Below are 17,075 nucleotides of genomic sequence, written 5' to 3' on the forward strand. Positions count from 1 at the left end.
AGATGGATTGTCTGCAAAGCTCCTGGCATCTATAAAGAACAAAGGGCATTTGCCATAGGAAGTAGCGTTTAAAAAGCTTAAATATTGTCGGTAAATTGATTTTTCAGTTTAGGTGAGACACAATATCGCATTAGTGTGGATTATGGGTCGGATGATTTTCAGTATACTGTGTATTCATAGTTGCAAGCGACAAATTTAGTTGTGGCTTTAAATGGATGGTGAGCACACTACTTTATCGTCTACAGGTGGCCATCGTCTTGGCACGATTACAACTCTACATATCACACATAATTACGATTGTCGGAAATAAATGTAACAATAATTAAGTGAGGTACATCAATAACAAATGAAAGCACAGCCACACTCATTTTTAGAAAAACTGATATAGGGCCTACAAATGTCAAAATTTTTTGTTTCAACTAATATCACAGTATGCCAATCCTTTATAATGCCATGAGGCTGTAAGATCTCGATCAACCTTATTGCATTGTGTAATTTTTTGTCATTAAATAGCAAAATGAATCAAATAACTTGGTGCCTCGATATCAAATAGACTGTTCGTCCATGAGTCCATGCCGTCACACCCACTTGCTTGTTTACCGCTATTTCTCAAGAAAGGTGCTGAGGGATCTGTCTAAAAATTTAATGTAGGCTTGCCCCTAAAAGTTTCATGCAGATTTATGAGACTGATCAGAAGAACAAATAAGTGGCCGCAAGTCAGTCATCATGTGATTTTGGACAGTTGATGTTGATCAAAATACATCTTTGTAGGTTTCTCGCTAGGTGCCTAGTTTGATCATCTAGTGCGATTATGGAAATTGAAGTTTTGTTACCCGGGTGCTATTTCTGATACATTACTTATATTGAATCTTGTCTCAAATTTCATATGTATGTTCCCCTTGGGCTCTAGTTTGTGCATATTGTATTTTAGGAGACATAAGTCTTCAATATTGCCGTCTGGTCATCATCTTGGATTTTGATAGTAAAATTTGAATAGCAGAGAAAAGATCCTCTTTCCATTGTCAGACATAGATCATTTCTTTGGTGGGCACCATGATCCCTTTAGGATCTCTTTATTTTTTTTACAAATTTGTGCACATAAAATATTAATATGCAACAGGTTAACAGCTAAACACAAATCATTTCCGCCCTATACTACAGCTAGACAACTTTTGATCTAAATTGAACTGCTACACGATTTATTGATTTTCTCTGTTTCTTAACAGGTAAAAACAGGAGGTTGAAACAAGCTAAGGAAGAGGCCCAGGCTGAAATTGATGCCTACAAAGCCCAGAGGGAAAAACAGTATAAACGTTATGAGCAGTCTGTAAGTCATACATTTAAATGATTTTATTTAACTGAAATATTCTTTGGCTAGGTCTTGCATTAGCATTATATTATAGTGTATTAAAAAAATAAGCCTTTGTATTGTGACTATTGCTGTGTTGTACAGTTAAGTAATTATTTTTCTGAGAATAAAATGAATTTTTATAAACCAAGATTTTATTTTATCATGATTGTATGTATAGTATGTACGCTTTTGGAAATTACATACCTGGTATACATATTTTTAAAATGAAAAAATAGAGCAAATGCCATTACCTAGGCACTCGGGACTAAAACCTATGACACATTGTTTGACCAGATTTATATGCCAACCTGTTTCATTAGAAGAAAGAAACTTCATACAAAATTTACTGTAATTGTTAGCTTTATTATTTCTTCTTTGCCTCGTTAGGTTCTTGGTTCCCGAGGAGACATGGAAACTAAAATAGATCAAAGTACGAAACAAAAGATCATGGAGATCAGTATGGGAGTGGCCAAGAACAAAGAGCGAGCTATAAAGGAGTTACTGGATTTGGTATTAAACATCCAGCCCCAGGTACACAGGAATCTGGTCCCAAAGGTGTAATGGCTACCACGTATGTCATGTCACCAAGAGCTAGTCAAAGCAGTGTATATGTGATTGGGCTGATACAAACATTGACAGTACCTGACTCAAGAAAATTCAGTACAACAAAATGTTTCCATTCAGGGTAGATTTTTCAAAAATATTGAATAATATTTTCCAATCACTTGTTTCACTGCAAGGTGATAAAGAAAGCAATTTGTCAGTTTGAGTGAGATACTAAAAGTACTATCCAGAATACTATTGTATAAGTTGGTATTGATCTTGTGTATGCTGGTGTATACTAGAGCTTGTAATTTGTATACTATTGAATTACCTGTAGAGCCTTGATTCAGTGTTAAATTTGGCTGTAGCTACAGAGAGTTAAATCATGAAGTAATTTATGTGTATAATCTGTGAATTCTCTGTCTCGTTTAGTAAACTTCCTGTATATTAGTAATAAGAGTGCATTTAATGATTTATTAGAATTATGTGAAATAAGGTCAAAATTTGAGGATAGTATGGTAAAAACGAAACTTCATTTAGTATTATTTAGTAAAATTATAGTTTCTGCAAAATGATGTTGAATGCACTATCAGCAATAGCGTTGTACTAGAGTACAGAACAAATTCATATTTACAAAAATCATATTCAGATTCATTGTGAAATTGTCTAGTAGAGAAATACTGCATTGTAGCAGGTATATAAGAATGAATGTATGAACATATCAATCTTTACAATTTTTGTTAATAAAAACCCACATTCCAAAGGCTGACATGATATGTAAGGGGAGATAACTTTCATTTTTATCATGCCTTGACTTCAAAAAGTCAACTTGGGGTTAAAGCAAGCTATGTTCCATTGCATTTCATAGCACAGAACTCTTCATCTTACAATATAAGCACAGGTGATTTTGCACATAGAAATCCATAAGATTTAAATACCTTATACAGGTATCTTAAAAAATCATATGTTGTCTGGTATTGCATGTGGACAGGCAAGGATTTGGTCACTGCCAAACATTTCATTTGAGATATAACCTAGATAATATATTGATCATTTGGTTCATTTTATCACATTTATTCTACATAAATTGATATGTGCTTTGGTCATACTGCATTGATATTAAAGTAAGAATATAGGGGTTACCAAATACCAAAATTAAACAACATGGGTAAAATAGCATCACATGTATGAAACATTCGTACTGACATAAGTAGATCATAACAATAATGCAAAATACATAAAATAGCACATGTCCTAAATGACCTTGGCCGTTAACATGACGATAAAAAATAAGCACATAACGGACTGAAATCAATTTGTCATAAAATATTTTTATTCCCATGATGATACGACTTTTAAATACTTATGGACAAATGGTAACACCTTGGCACACACCTCTTGACATCTGACGTATTCTATAATGCTCAATTACCAAGCACACTGCACATCGATTTAAGCGAGTAATGGACGCACCTAGTTTTTGCCTTATACTTTTACCAATTCTAAATAATAACTTTGACGTTGAAGTCATTGTTACAGAAATTCAGATCTGGTCCAGACGAAAATATTGGGATTATCAGAACCAACAGAAATTGACCAGAAAAATTAACATTCATTTTCTCGTGAGGTGTTTCGCAATTGTGATAATTATGAAAATTTTCACTCGATGAAATACAATGTATAACGTTTATTAATCGGGATGGTATATATATATATATATGGTTTGGTTGATTTTATCTACGTCCTATTAACAGCCAGGGTCATGAAAGGACGGTCTCCCATACATGCGGCGTGTTGAGTGTTTTAGGAGATTGTGGTATGTACATCTATTCATGTTGTATATCAGAGACACCAAGCAACACAACCCACCCGGCCATATAACACTCGTCCCACTCCCTTAATGCTGAGCGCGAAAACAAAGGATTATTCTCTATATACTTATTTGAAATGTTCAGATTCTCACGCGTAGTTATTTACCTTTAGTTCTTTCATATAGGAGGCGAACTCCTCCAGTCTGGCCTGTACTTTGTGTAGTTCGTGAGAGAGTATGGCCTGGAAAGCGTCTGCTTCGGCTGGGTTCGGGGCTGCAACAGAAAATGTACAGTATAGGCCTACTGTAAAAATGGAATATTTCGCGGTGTGAAGATTTCCGCTTATCTTGCTTTCGTTAAAAATGCTCCAACGCCGACAGAACTTAAAGATGCTCCACCGCCGACAGAACTTACAGATGCTCCAACGCCGACAGAACTTAAAGATGCTCCACCGCCGACAGAACTTAAAGATGCTCCACCGCCGACAGAACTTAAAGATGCTCCACCGCCGACAGAGCATAAACGGTACTCGTCATTTGAACAATAACTGATGTTTAATCGTGTATGTATGTGTCTAATTTGATAGCACAAAAGCACAAATAATTTGAAGAACAAGAGGCCCAAGAGGCCTTGACGGTCACCTGAGTGCTGCTACAGAAAGAGCATTGCAAAGTTGGTTCAAATCTGTAAAAAAATATTTACAAATTAAAATGAACTTTAAAGTTGAAGTTTCGTTTAGAATTTTTATTTTTTGTTTATCATTTTGTTAGTTAGTATATTATGTTACCAAACCTTATGCTTAAAATTCCAATTTGTTTTGCTAACGTTAAACAACAAAACCAAACTAGAAGTCATTCAGTGTCAGTGATTTTATAAATTTCACTTTTTAATCTATGGAGATTATTTTGTTCATTAAACCTGTGAATTCAGAAGAAGAATTTTGAAGTTTTAGCCTATTTGACCCTTTTTGGCCCCGCCCCTAAGGCTCCTGGGGGTCGGCCAGGACCAATATGGATATGACGATAAAATGCTATCTCAGGCTTATAATTCTAACCCAGTTTGACTCATTTCCTATGAAAAATAAGCACATAACATTCATAAATGTGTTACCTATATAGACTATAGTAAATTTTGAATCCTCCCCAGGGGAAAATCTGAGATCCCAGGGCCATGAAATTCACAATTTTTGTAAAGGGCCTTAAGACCTTCCAATACATGAAGAGTATTTGGTTCCATCAAATCTATGAATTCAGAAGAAAATTTTTGAAGTTTCAGCCTATTTGACCCTTTTTGGCCCCGCCCCTAAGGCCCCTGGGGGTCGGCCAGGACCAATATGGATATGACGATAAAATGCTATCTCAGGCTAATAATTCTAACCCAGTTTGACTAATTTCCTATGAAAAATAAGCACATAACATCCATAAATGTGTTTTCCCAATATAAACTATAGTAAACTTGACCCCCTCCCCAGGGGGAAACATGAGACCCCAGGGTCATATAATTCACAATTTTTGTAAAGGACCTTAAGACCTTTCCATCTATGAAGAGTATTTGATTCTACCAGTTCCAGAATTTCAGAAGAAGATTTTTGAAGTTTTAGCTTATTTGACCCCTTTTGGCCCCACCCCTAAGGCCCCTGGGAGTCAGTCATGGAAAATTTGTCAATAGGATTCAATGGCCATTTCATAGGGATAATTCTGAAAACATTTGACTCATTTCCTTTTACAAATGACCAAATAATGCTCAAAAATGAGTTTTCCCTATATAAACTATAGTAAACTTAACCCCCTCCCCAAGGGGAAACTTGAGACCCCAGGATCGTATAATTCACAATTTTTGTAAAGGACCTTTAGAACTTTCTATCTCTATCTGTGAAGAGTATTTGATTCCATCACATCTGTGAGTGGAGAAGAAGCATGTGGGGGGTGGGGACCATAAAATTCACAATTTTGATTGGCCTTTTGCATTAGTAGGTTTTTGCAAAATTCCATTGATTTTGCTTTAGCGGTTTTTGAGAAGAAGTCGAAAAAGTAAATTGTTTACGGACATACGACGCACGACGCACGACGACGGACAAAAGGCGATTAGAAAAGGTCACTTGAGACTTCGTCCCAGTTGACCTAAAAATAAAAAGCGCAAACTTTGCAATGATAGTAAATGGGGTTATGGCGTAAAGTAAGTAATTTTTGTAACCGAAGAAAAATACTACATCGTCTGCTTCTGGTTTTTGTTAGAGATTTTTTTTTTTTTTTAAATATACTCGAATATATCTAGACACGAAAATGGTACAAAGTGTCAAATGAAAATAATCATATCATAAGCTCAGAGTGTTTTAATGCCAATTTAAGCGAATAATTCCACACGCGAAGCTACCATGTCTGTAGTATATATTGTCAAGTGAGATAAATGCTATAGACAACATATGAACTAATAGGATGACCTATTGGCCTTTCCTCGTAATAGCTGTCAAACATTTTCTAACCCTCTTAAAATGAAATCAATACATATCCTGCATGTATTCCTCTAACGTGCATGTGGTGATGGCGTCAAGTATTGGACATGGCTACAGTATTAAGATTCGCATATCACTACATTTTGTACATCTGCATATGCCTTTAGTTTAACCTTATTGAAATTCGATATGAAATATTGTTATTTCCCTCCATGAACGCTGAAATTGTATGCATATTGTATGTAATATGAAAGTGCTGCGTCGGTCAAAGATTCTTTGCATTGCACTGCGTAAGTAAATTAGTTTTGACAATCACTGGAACAATTAAAAGGCATGCACAATACACAGACGTAATCACAGTATCACTTCATCATGATTATATATGTAAGTGCACTTCTGATAAGAGATATCACATTTATAGACACGAACGTAGGATATTCGTGCTCTCCTGTCATCCCAAGACTACAATTATTGGTGGGAAAACTCGTAATAGAATTTTATACAAGTTTAATAACAATGAAGATAATCTGACATTGTGTTGCTATGACTTTTTGTCGCTTGATTTCCCATCATGCTTCAATATTTGGATAGCATTCCTTGTTAGGACGTTGTTTGCATAAGCGTGTGAACACGAGCTTTAAAACCGACAAATCAATACGTATTTTATATTTAAATCCAAGAGATAAATTTGCGTATCAAGGGAAATGTTTCCAATTCAAACGAAATGCTATTCAATAAAAGACAACTGTTTGTTTTTTCTTCCGACCCGTATCTACACGGGCATCTTTGATAATACCAGCCTAAACCGGCTGAATTACGGAGCCTTTCTTCTTTATTTCCCATTGGGCACACTCAGCCACATCAATCAATGTTGGAGACTGGCGATTAGTTTAAATTTTGAACCTTCTTTAACTCACATGTGATATAGAAAATAGATATTTGGACTGAATACGTTAGCATGAGAAATAAGAAACATTTTTTCCAGACAATTTGATAAAAACAAGGAACGTAAATGAATTTACATGAGGTTAAAGCACATTAGAGGAATCTGTATTTATTCATCAGATCGTTGCATCCGATATCCACACGGGTATTGACTCACAGAAAAAAATAGCTTGTTAGTGAAAGAAAATTGCAAACAATCTAAAACACTGGGGACATTTTCACATCCGGTTTACAAAGACTTGACGTACAAAAACTGTTCGCCTTAAGAGTAGTACAATAGACCGGTTTCAATTATTCTACCATAGAAACATGCGTATTGTCAAATTAAATTGACAATAAAAGATACTCGACTCCAAAAGTATGACTGCTTGTCGTTATTGCCGATTTTTGCGAGCATTTTTCGCGATTCTGACCTTACAATAAAATCAAATTCATATGTATCATATAGCGTTTTCGCTAAAAATGAGATCTAGATTTCATTAATTTCTAAATATTTTATGGACCAACATTTTTGGAAACAATAAGAATACCACGCAAAATTGTGAAAATATCACTCACGCGAAACTTGTGTAATATCACTGACGCGAAACTTGTGTATAGTATTGATGTAAGATTAAAAATAAGGAATTAATATTTATAGAAAGTGCAAGTTGTAAGTTGAAACATGTGATGTTAATCTCAACATCTCAGAGAAATTTCCGGCAATCTTCGGAAAATATCAGAAGATTACCGGAAATTCCTCGAGATGCTGCGATTGATTGTGTAGTCCGAATGATTCTGACTATCTATCCGCTTTTTATATACTGACGTGGGCGGATGATAGTCAGAAGTCCGTGCTCTTTCAAAACGCCAAAAGTCCAGCGACCCTCACCAGGGTCGCTAGTTTTTCAATGTTTTCTCTTTCAGGTTTCATGTGATTTTTTTCAATTGCATAGTTCGATAGAAAAATTATTTTTACACTACCTTGACATGTTGAAAAAAGTAAATTATATCTCTCAGCGTGCAACTTGTGGTATTTCTTTGAGACTTTCCAAATTTCCCGGCTAGATCGTCCATATTGGTTGAAGTTATCACGTGATTAAAATCTCGCCGGAAGTCAAGGGAAATCCTTTTCATCAACGCATGTTTAGCCTTCATTTTCTGACGTCACTCAAATTCTCGCGAGATTGGTTTTGGCAGCCATATACAAACAACGTGCCTGAAAATGACGAAGTCGGAAGAAACTGGAGGAACATTTAGATAACAATGTGATATGTTTAAAATAACTTTATCCATTTTCCTTTCACAGAATCCTGCATTTGCGTAACAAAATTATCCCTCAAATACAGGACTGTTACTCAAATGCAGGACTATCTTGCATATAGGAATACGGGAGTGTCCCCACTCAACCTGATTAATAAAATTTTGGCCTACCCTAGTGCAAATAAAGTGTGACGCTAAAGTTGGTGAATCAGGAGTCATGATAGAACTCAGATGTTTCGCGAAAAGTTGCAGATATTGAAACACGGATGGTTATAAGCTTAAACTACCTGTATCTCCAGAATCTACGATTTCAGCTGTTGCTTGGGGTACGTTGTCTGCAGCCGGTGAGTCTTCGATACTACGTTGAAGTTCAGTCAGGGAAGCTTCTATGCCGGATACGGTATCTGCTGATAAAGATGGAGCAATTCTCCGGAGATTCGTAATGGATGACCGAATAATCGCTGCAAGGTGTCGTCGGTCAGGGTTATCTTGATCAAGTTGCCTTGTCACTGTGATCACGTTCCTCGAAATCGCTTGCAAAACTGCGTCTGCCTCCATATTGACTAAATTCAAAAATGGCGGAAGAGTTTCCGGATATCGTCTTCTGCGCATGCCCAGTCCATAGGACGATTCCATTTACAGCTAGTGGTCTGTCAACAAGTATGACGTCACATAATGGCAAAAAAAATAAAATGTTTAACCTTAAGGTGAAAAGATTTGTCGTTAAGGTCAAAAGTTTTGCAATTATGTAAAGATGTGTTTACTATATCTTAAGGTTAAAAAATCTGGACTTAATGTTAAATATTCGTTTTTGCCATTATGTTACCTATCCGATTTTTTGCCCTTAAGGTCAAATCTTTTGCCCTTAAGGGCAAATGTTTTTGCCATTATGTACAGTTTCGACGTTTTTGCCCTTAAGTTCAAAAGATTTGACCTTAAGGTAAAAAGATTTGACCTTAAGGGCAAATCTTTTGCCCTTAAGGTCAAAAGATTTGCCCTTAAGTATTATGTGTATTTTATGACAAAACGGCGTGCCATAAGGAACTGCATTTGTTAACAGTCGTTTACACATATAATTGATATGGAAGGTAGTGTAAAAATATTTTTCTATCGAACTATGCAATTGTCAAAAAATCACATGAAACCTGAAAAGAGAAAACATTGAAAAACAAGCGACCCTGGTGAGGGTCGCTGGACTAGAGCAGGGACTTCTGACTATCATCCGCCCACGTCAGTATATAAAAAGCGGATAGATAGTCAGAATCATTCGGACTATTAATTGTGATGTTGGTGTATGTTGCTCTCCATATGACAATGGTACACATGATGTAACTATAGTGACATTTATCGGTTCAAAAACTAGAAACATTAAGCTGAAGAAGTGCTTACATTCCTCTGTAAACCTTAGATCTGTAAATGTTGACAATTCCTGACACACGGCGATATAACGATAATGGATGTCGGCATAGATCAAATTCCGTTTGATGTGCATATGTACACTACAAGAAGACGACATGCACGTGACAATATTCCATCTGGTAGGGAGGGAGAGGGAGGAGAGGGAGGAGGGGAAGGGGACACGGACCTACAGTAAATCGAAGGATCCTGATATCGCGGCTAAGGAGGGAGCGCGGCACATCTTAGTAAAAGGGTAATTTAATTACTGTCGTAATTTCTGAAGGGAATGGCCAGACGAACGAGGAAAATCGTTATACCGTGTACCGTGAGTTTATATCACATGTCTAGATAACAGTTTACATGTATACAGTGATTTGATTGACACAATAATGTTAGAACTTCCAGGACAAATTGATTATAGATTGAACATTTATTTTCGCACAGTTACATCCCGTATGGCTTGTACAGTGCAGTGTCTTGTCTGTGAAAGGCAAAAGATCGCCACAAATTAGCTTACACACACAATTGTGATATCCAGTGTTATATAAAAGGAATTCAATTCCCTTATCAGAATAGCAATTAAAACAAATTAAACTACATCACCTGGAAAACCACGATATTTCTTTGCAGTACATTTATCATCTTTTAATATATACATTCCAGCATCCCCTTTCCAAATCAAACGTCTTTTGCATGACAAATTGAATGATTTGATTCGTGTTGTATTAACTGGTCATTATTTGAATGCATTTGCAGGGATTGTCGTTTTCTGTCATATCGCGACCCTTAGGTACAAAAAATAAGTTTATTGGAATATTTTAACGTAATTGTCTGCTGTAATATTGAATGGTCTTTTTTTGACATCACAACGCAATACAACATAAAATGACACAACACCAATACGTGTAGCACTCGGTTATATAGCCCCCCCTCCCCCCCCCCCCATTATCGTGGAAGGATAAAGACAATGTCAAGACCCAGAAACTCATATTTATTGGGAAGTCGAAAAGATAAAGTATTCCAAATCCATTATATGGATAAGAAAAAAGGATGCTCATAGGGCACTACCCTGATGAACTCCAAATTTGGACAGTGGAGTTCAAAAGCGTAATATCGATGCGACTATGATGTCACAACACGAATATTAAGAAATTATGAATTGACCTAGCAAAATTAGGCCAAGACTTCCGCTAGAATGAACTGATGACTTTAGAAAATAAAAGGAAAATATAATGGTTCAACTGGGCGACCAAATACCTCACTTACCATGATAGAACTGAGATGCTGAGAAAACTTCGCTAAGTTCCACACAATACACCATAACCACTTTATCGTCTGGTTTCCACGCGTGCTCTACAAACCCTGAAACAAAAAACATACATCATTGATAGCCGAGTATTTTCGCGTTTTCGTGGAACATTGATACGACCGCGAAAATTTGATCCCCGAAATGTTGAGAAATAAAGCATGAAAGCCAAATCGGAAAAATAAAAAAAAAATAATAAAAAAAAGAAACAACGGCTAAAATTTCAACATAAAATCGCGAAAAATTCGTCCCGCGAGAATGTACCATCTAGACTACACGGTATTATTGATGTTACGTATTCAGTTTGACCAGGTGTCCTACCAATACAAAACAACTTACACAGGGGTGTATACATGATGCCAAAGTTTACAGTTGTTATAGCATGTATCATTGAGTTGCGTGAGTTTTACCAATGTAGTACCATATTAAGGCGCAATATAAATATACTTATTTTTTGCACAGGGGGCTTATTGACGGATTCGTACGTCGTGTTTGTATATGAAAGATTAGGTTTGTTTATTTGCATACTGTGTATTTTGTTAACTTATAAAACCACACCAGGCAATCCTTCAGAGATCGGTTCATTGTCTAATATAAGAAGATAAATACTAATCTGCGCCATCTACGGCGATCACGCGTGGATTCTGAAGGAAAAGCTGAGCAAGCTCGTGTATCGGCACCGAGACGTGCATTCTGAAGGAAACCATATTTCTTATCTCAAAGTTAGGATCATTGCTGTATCGGTGTATTGAACCCATTCTGCTTCACCGCCGGGCATCACTCATCGACAATTATACTAATGTCTGTTACAACCGGACATGGATCGATGTGATCCGACCAGCCCAATTATTGCTGACAAACAATGTATGTACACGCAATAACACATCGTAACTATACATACGCTAATGTTCACGTACATTGCATTACCGATGGGAGCGGCCATGGATCATTGTTACGCTGTTCATCAAGTTTTGTCGCTCCTGGAATTGCTATGAAACCGGCAAATTTCACAAAATGGATTCTGCTGGCGGAAGCATAATCGGACGCGAGCAGTAGGGATCGGTTGTTATTACAAAGAATAATGGCATCGCTGCATGTGTAGTCACCTCTTGTCCGTCAAACAGATAATATACAGCTGACTCAATTTTATTCCATCCTTTTAAGTTACTACCGCAACTATTTTTTTTCGTAAACTAAAGAAAGCTGTCAACATTTATTTTTCCTGTGTGTCTACCAATTTACCTAAAAACTTTAAAATACATGTTAAGTAAAACCCGCCTTAGCGATCACATCTGTATTAAAAACCTTCTCAATAAGACCACTTTTCCAGTGTTCCAAATTTATGTATAATTTGAACTGTGTATAAAGAACACTTGGCTAAAAGACAGCATTTTGTTGTTCCTTTGGTGGATTTATAGGACGGTTTGACAGTAATATACTTGCTGTCGCAAACCCAGCATACTGAGTAGTGAGTTCACCAATGTTTCTACCAAATAAAAGAAATGCTTACGGAAAATGCCAAATAATTAGGACAGAGAACTTCATTAGAAAAAGAGCTGTCATTCCTTTAAGCTTACAAACAGGAAACAATCAATAGAAACGAAACACTAATCACCATCATTCCTAATTGTTTGGCCCATACCGATGTCCTTGCTCTCTGGCTTTACCATCACCAGAAACCAGCACTCACGCGAAAGATATCTGGGTTTCGTGCTATTTTGAATACTGCATGTCTGATTTTCGAAAGATGTTAAGGTTCTCGTTTGAAGTAATCTTGCAATTTGCATTCACTGCACGACCTAAAATATCTTAAAAGCGACTTATGTGATTATTTTTCCTTGACATCAGTTTTAAAGCCAATGTTTCAATGAAAAAAACCAAGGTCATGCATTTCGTGCTGTTAACATGCGTTATTAAACTTCCAGCAGCGTGCAACGTAACGAAAGCCTTTGGTTTGCGATATCTAGAATTGTTTGTTGTGTTATATTCGTGGTTGTCTCCATGCAAGAGCGGAAAAGCTCACCTTAATTCACCAAGATAATTCACTCATTTCTTGATTGTTCGTCCTAAAATTGTTTCTTATTTTGGCATATTTTCTTTTCTTGCTAAATCTGCCTCATGTTAGCCTTTAAATAACGTATAATCGTTGCGCTGCAGACTTTGGTTGTGTCCCATTTCCAAAACCAGAGGACCTGTATCGCTCACATGATTTGTAATACCAAGTTATGTTCTGAATTTAGGTTCAATGTTTCATTTCTAAAAGAATTTTAATATTTACCTCTATTTCCCCTATTGGGCCCCGCCCCTCCTGCCCCCGGGAGGTAAGAGCCAAAATTCATTCAAACTATGCTCCCCTTTCCCAGAGTATGTATCTGGCCACATTTGGTTAGAATCCATACAGAACGCTATGACTAGTAGCAAATTAAAGGATTTACCTCTATTTGCCCTATTGGGACCCACTCCTTCTGTCCCCGGGGGGTCAGAGCCAAAATTTATACAAGCTCTGTTCCCCTTCCTCCAAGGATGTTTCTGGTCAAATTTGGTTAAAATCCATACGGAACTCTATGACTAGTAGCATTTTAAAGGAAATGTTGACGGACGGACGGACGACGGTCGACGGACGCTGCGCCATGACATAAGCTCACCGGCCCTTCGGGCCAAGTGAGCTAAAAACGGTCTTTCAGTGACTGGGACGATTGGTTAACCCATCTCCGATGTAATTTTATTATTTTCGATTTCTTCGTTAGCAGGCGTCAGTGTTCGGTGTGATAGAACTACAAAGGCGACAAAAGTTCCGCGCTATCCTAAAGAGACACATTAGGAGAAAAGTGCAAGTAACTAATTAATACCTTTCATGCAATCATGCCATGAATAATTGATGCACTGTAGAGGAAATGCGAAACGGAAATGATATAGCTTCTTAGACGTAAAAAAGACGTAAAGCAAGCAATAGCTGCTCCAAAATCGTTGATCTCTGAATGTCGGTTGTTCATCCTTTTTTGGAACAAGACGTTGTGAAACCCTCACAGTCCCGAACGTTAAGGAAGAGATGCCAGTTTTTCCACTCCCTCTCTTTAAATATCGCAGTAATGAGGAAATGATTGAGTTGAGTCTACAAAGTACCATAAAGTGTCCGTTGAATTAATAGGTATGGCCACTTGGCCACATCCTGACCGCCATTATCACTTCACACGTCCTGGTGTACGACAACTTGGGGACGTAAATCGACATTGGTAAATATCTTCTATTATACACAACCGAGATAGGTAAACATTGTCTATTATATACGATCAGACTGTAATTCACACAAGGTCTGATACTGTCCTGATGGCATACAGCCCGTAGATTTATGGCAGATGGCTCTTGGTGAAGCCGGTCAGGTTCTGCACCGACCACAATGTCACAAGTAATGGTATGGCTGCTTCAATTGCGAACTTAATAACGATACGTCAATTTTCCGTGACGTTTTGCCTGGGAGTATAACTGGCAATATTATCAATTATTTAGGTTTTTGGCAGATAATATGGTCACGTGTTATATATTACCTGTTTGGGTTACAGTATTACTTGTTTGGGTTACCGTATTACTTGTTTGGGTTACCGTATTACTTGTTTGGGTTACCGTATTACTTGTTTGGTTTACCGTATTACTTGTTTGGGTTACCGTATTACTTGTTTTGGTTACCGTATTACTTGTTAAGGTTACCGTATTACCTGTTTGGGTTACCGTATTACTTGTTTGGGTTACTGTATTACCTGTTGAGGTTACCGTATTACTTGTTTGGGTTACCGTATTACTTGTTTGGGTTACCGTATTACTTGTTTGGGTTACCGTATTACCTGTTTGAGTTACCATATTACTTGTTTGGGTTACCGTATTACCTGTTTGGGTTACAGTATTACTTGTTTGGGTTACCATATTACCTGTTTGGGTTACCGTATTACCTGTTTGGGTTACCGTATTACTTGTTTGGGTTACCGTATTACTTGTTTGGTTTACCGTATTACTTGTTTGGGTTACCGTATTACTTGTTTTGGTTACCGTATTACTTGTTAAGGTTACCGTATTACCTGTTTGGGTTACCGTATTACTTGTTTGGGTTACTGTATTACCTGTTGAGGTTACCGTATTACTTGTTTGGGTTACCGTATTACTTGTTTGGGTTACCGTATTACTTGTTTGGGTTACCGTATTACCTGTTTGAGTTACCATATTACCTGTTTGGGTTACCGTATTACCTGTTTGGGTTACCGTATTACTTGTTTGGGTTACCGTATTACTTGTTTGGGTTACCGTATTACCTGTTTGGGTTACAGTATAACTTGTTTGGGTTACCATATTACTTGTTTGGGTTACCGTATTACCAGTTTGGTGTTCAAATTTGGACTGAAATCGAGACAAATATGAAATTCAGACCGTAAATACAGGACCATATTAACTGTCTTTAACCAGTGAAAGTCAATCATCAGTGGCGTGACAGCAATCGCTCCCAGAATTCATTGGGGTCCCATCAGTAAATTTGAATGCGGTGTTCGCAATGAACCAATAGGCCTCTGGAAGCCATGTTTGTTTTCCGCGAAAATCATAAATTGAAAATCGTCTCCCTTTTACGTACACGACTGCCGAAAAACCTTCATGAAACAACCCACAACACTAACCAATCAGAATGTAACAACCCACAACACTAACCAATCAGAATGTAACAACCCACAACACTAACCAATCAGAATCGCTGATACTTGTTTTGCAATATGACAAATAGGAACGCAGTATTGCACCGGAAGTAAGATTTTAAGTACCGGAAATAAAGGTTTAAAATGTTACATAGATCAGGACTTTACAGAGAGTAAATGTGTAAATATAACATGCAGGAGTTACACATTTATGGAAGAATCGATGTACTTTACGAAAATTATCATTAATGCCATGCAAATGCAGTAACGCAATCTAAAAACACGACAGATTGATATCATTAATACGTTGTCAGCAAAATTTACACTTCCATATAATTCACACGGTCAAAGAATAAAACACATCAGTAAATCGATCTGGGAGTATTACAACCATCCTGATAATCCCAAGAGAGGATGAAAATGTCCATTAACTATTTACACTTAGGATGCTTCCGTTACGTGCTCATACTGTACGTAATCCGGACGTCTCATCACGGAATCAATGGACCGTAACATCATCACGTGACATAAGTTAATGACCAAGTTGATCAAACAAATTTGTCTGCGTTGTATGATTTGTTGGTGCTTATCTGTGTACTTTTTAGGAAATTCTATTTTTATGTTTTATTGTTAGGACTGAATATATCGGTTATTAATCATCTAAGCGCAGTAAATTTTACCACATAAGAAACTGTTTTATACATACAATGTATATCATTTGGAAGACATTGATAGGTTTGGAATGAATTTTATACTTTTTGATAAGAAACTGTCTGTTAAAGGGTGTTCAATTATCTTCAGTTTGCAAATATTCATGAAATGTGGTATTCATTTGGGGTTTACATTTAAAGAGGTCAATGTTTGGTTTTAAAAGCCTGAGAAAAATATCAACCAAGGAAGTAATGAAAACATTATTGACTTTATCAAACTGCAATGTGTATAACCTTATATATGATTAAGCAGAACTGTAAGTTGTTTTTATACTAAATTAAGATCGGGGTTCGAACCCGGAACCCCCGAACACTAGGCCTAGCTGCAGCTGGATGCTCTATTGATTCAGGTACATTAATCGAACAAGTCCGTTGAATTCTCCCATCCCCTATTTCTCAAAAAGTTTTGCCCCGAAGACATAAATTCGCATAACGTAGTCTTGGTCACGGCACCAAATGTCGGATACCATACCGATGGAGCTTCCTTGTTGCCGTCGATTGACCCGAAACCGCTACACAGTAAACATGTCCATGTGCATGGGCATGTTTTATGTTGTGACGTCGTTGAACTATTAATTAACATCAAATGATATTATTAATTTCAAAATAAATGTAGGTCAACATGCTACATGTATGTTGAAAAA

General features: G+C 36.9%; 1 protein-coding gene across 2 annotated transcripts in view; it reads right to left on the reverse strand.

Annotated features, from left to right (window-relative positions):
* The window catches only part of LOC138335968 (universal stress protein Sll1388-like), an 80,469-nt gene that overhangs the window by 45,669 nt on the left and 17,725 nt on the right, over nt 1–17,075 (reverse strand). For both annotated transcript variants that reach the window (XM_069285195.1, XM_069285196.1), the window contains exons 2-3: nt 11,009–11,104; nt 3,872–3,978 (exon numbers count right to left, since the gene is read on the reverse strand). In XM_069285195.1, the coding sequence (XP_069141296.1) occupies nt 3,872–3,978; nt 11,009–11,104 (203 nt within the window). The remainder of the gene's footprint in view (nt 1–3,871; nt 3,979–11,008; nt 11,105–17,075) is intronic.

This window comes from Argopecten irradians, chromosome 12, assembly GCF_041381155.1.
Source record: "Argopecten irradians isolate NY chromosome 12, Ai_NY, whole genome shotgun sequence".
NCBI classification, from domain to species: domain Eukaryota; kingdom Metazoa; phylum Mollusca; class Bivalvia; order Pectinida; family Pectinidae; genus Argopecten; species Argopecten irradians.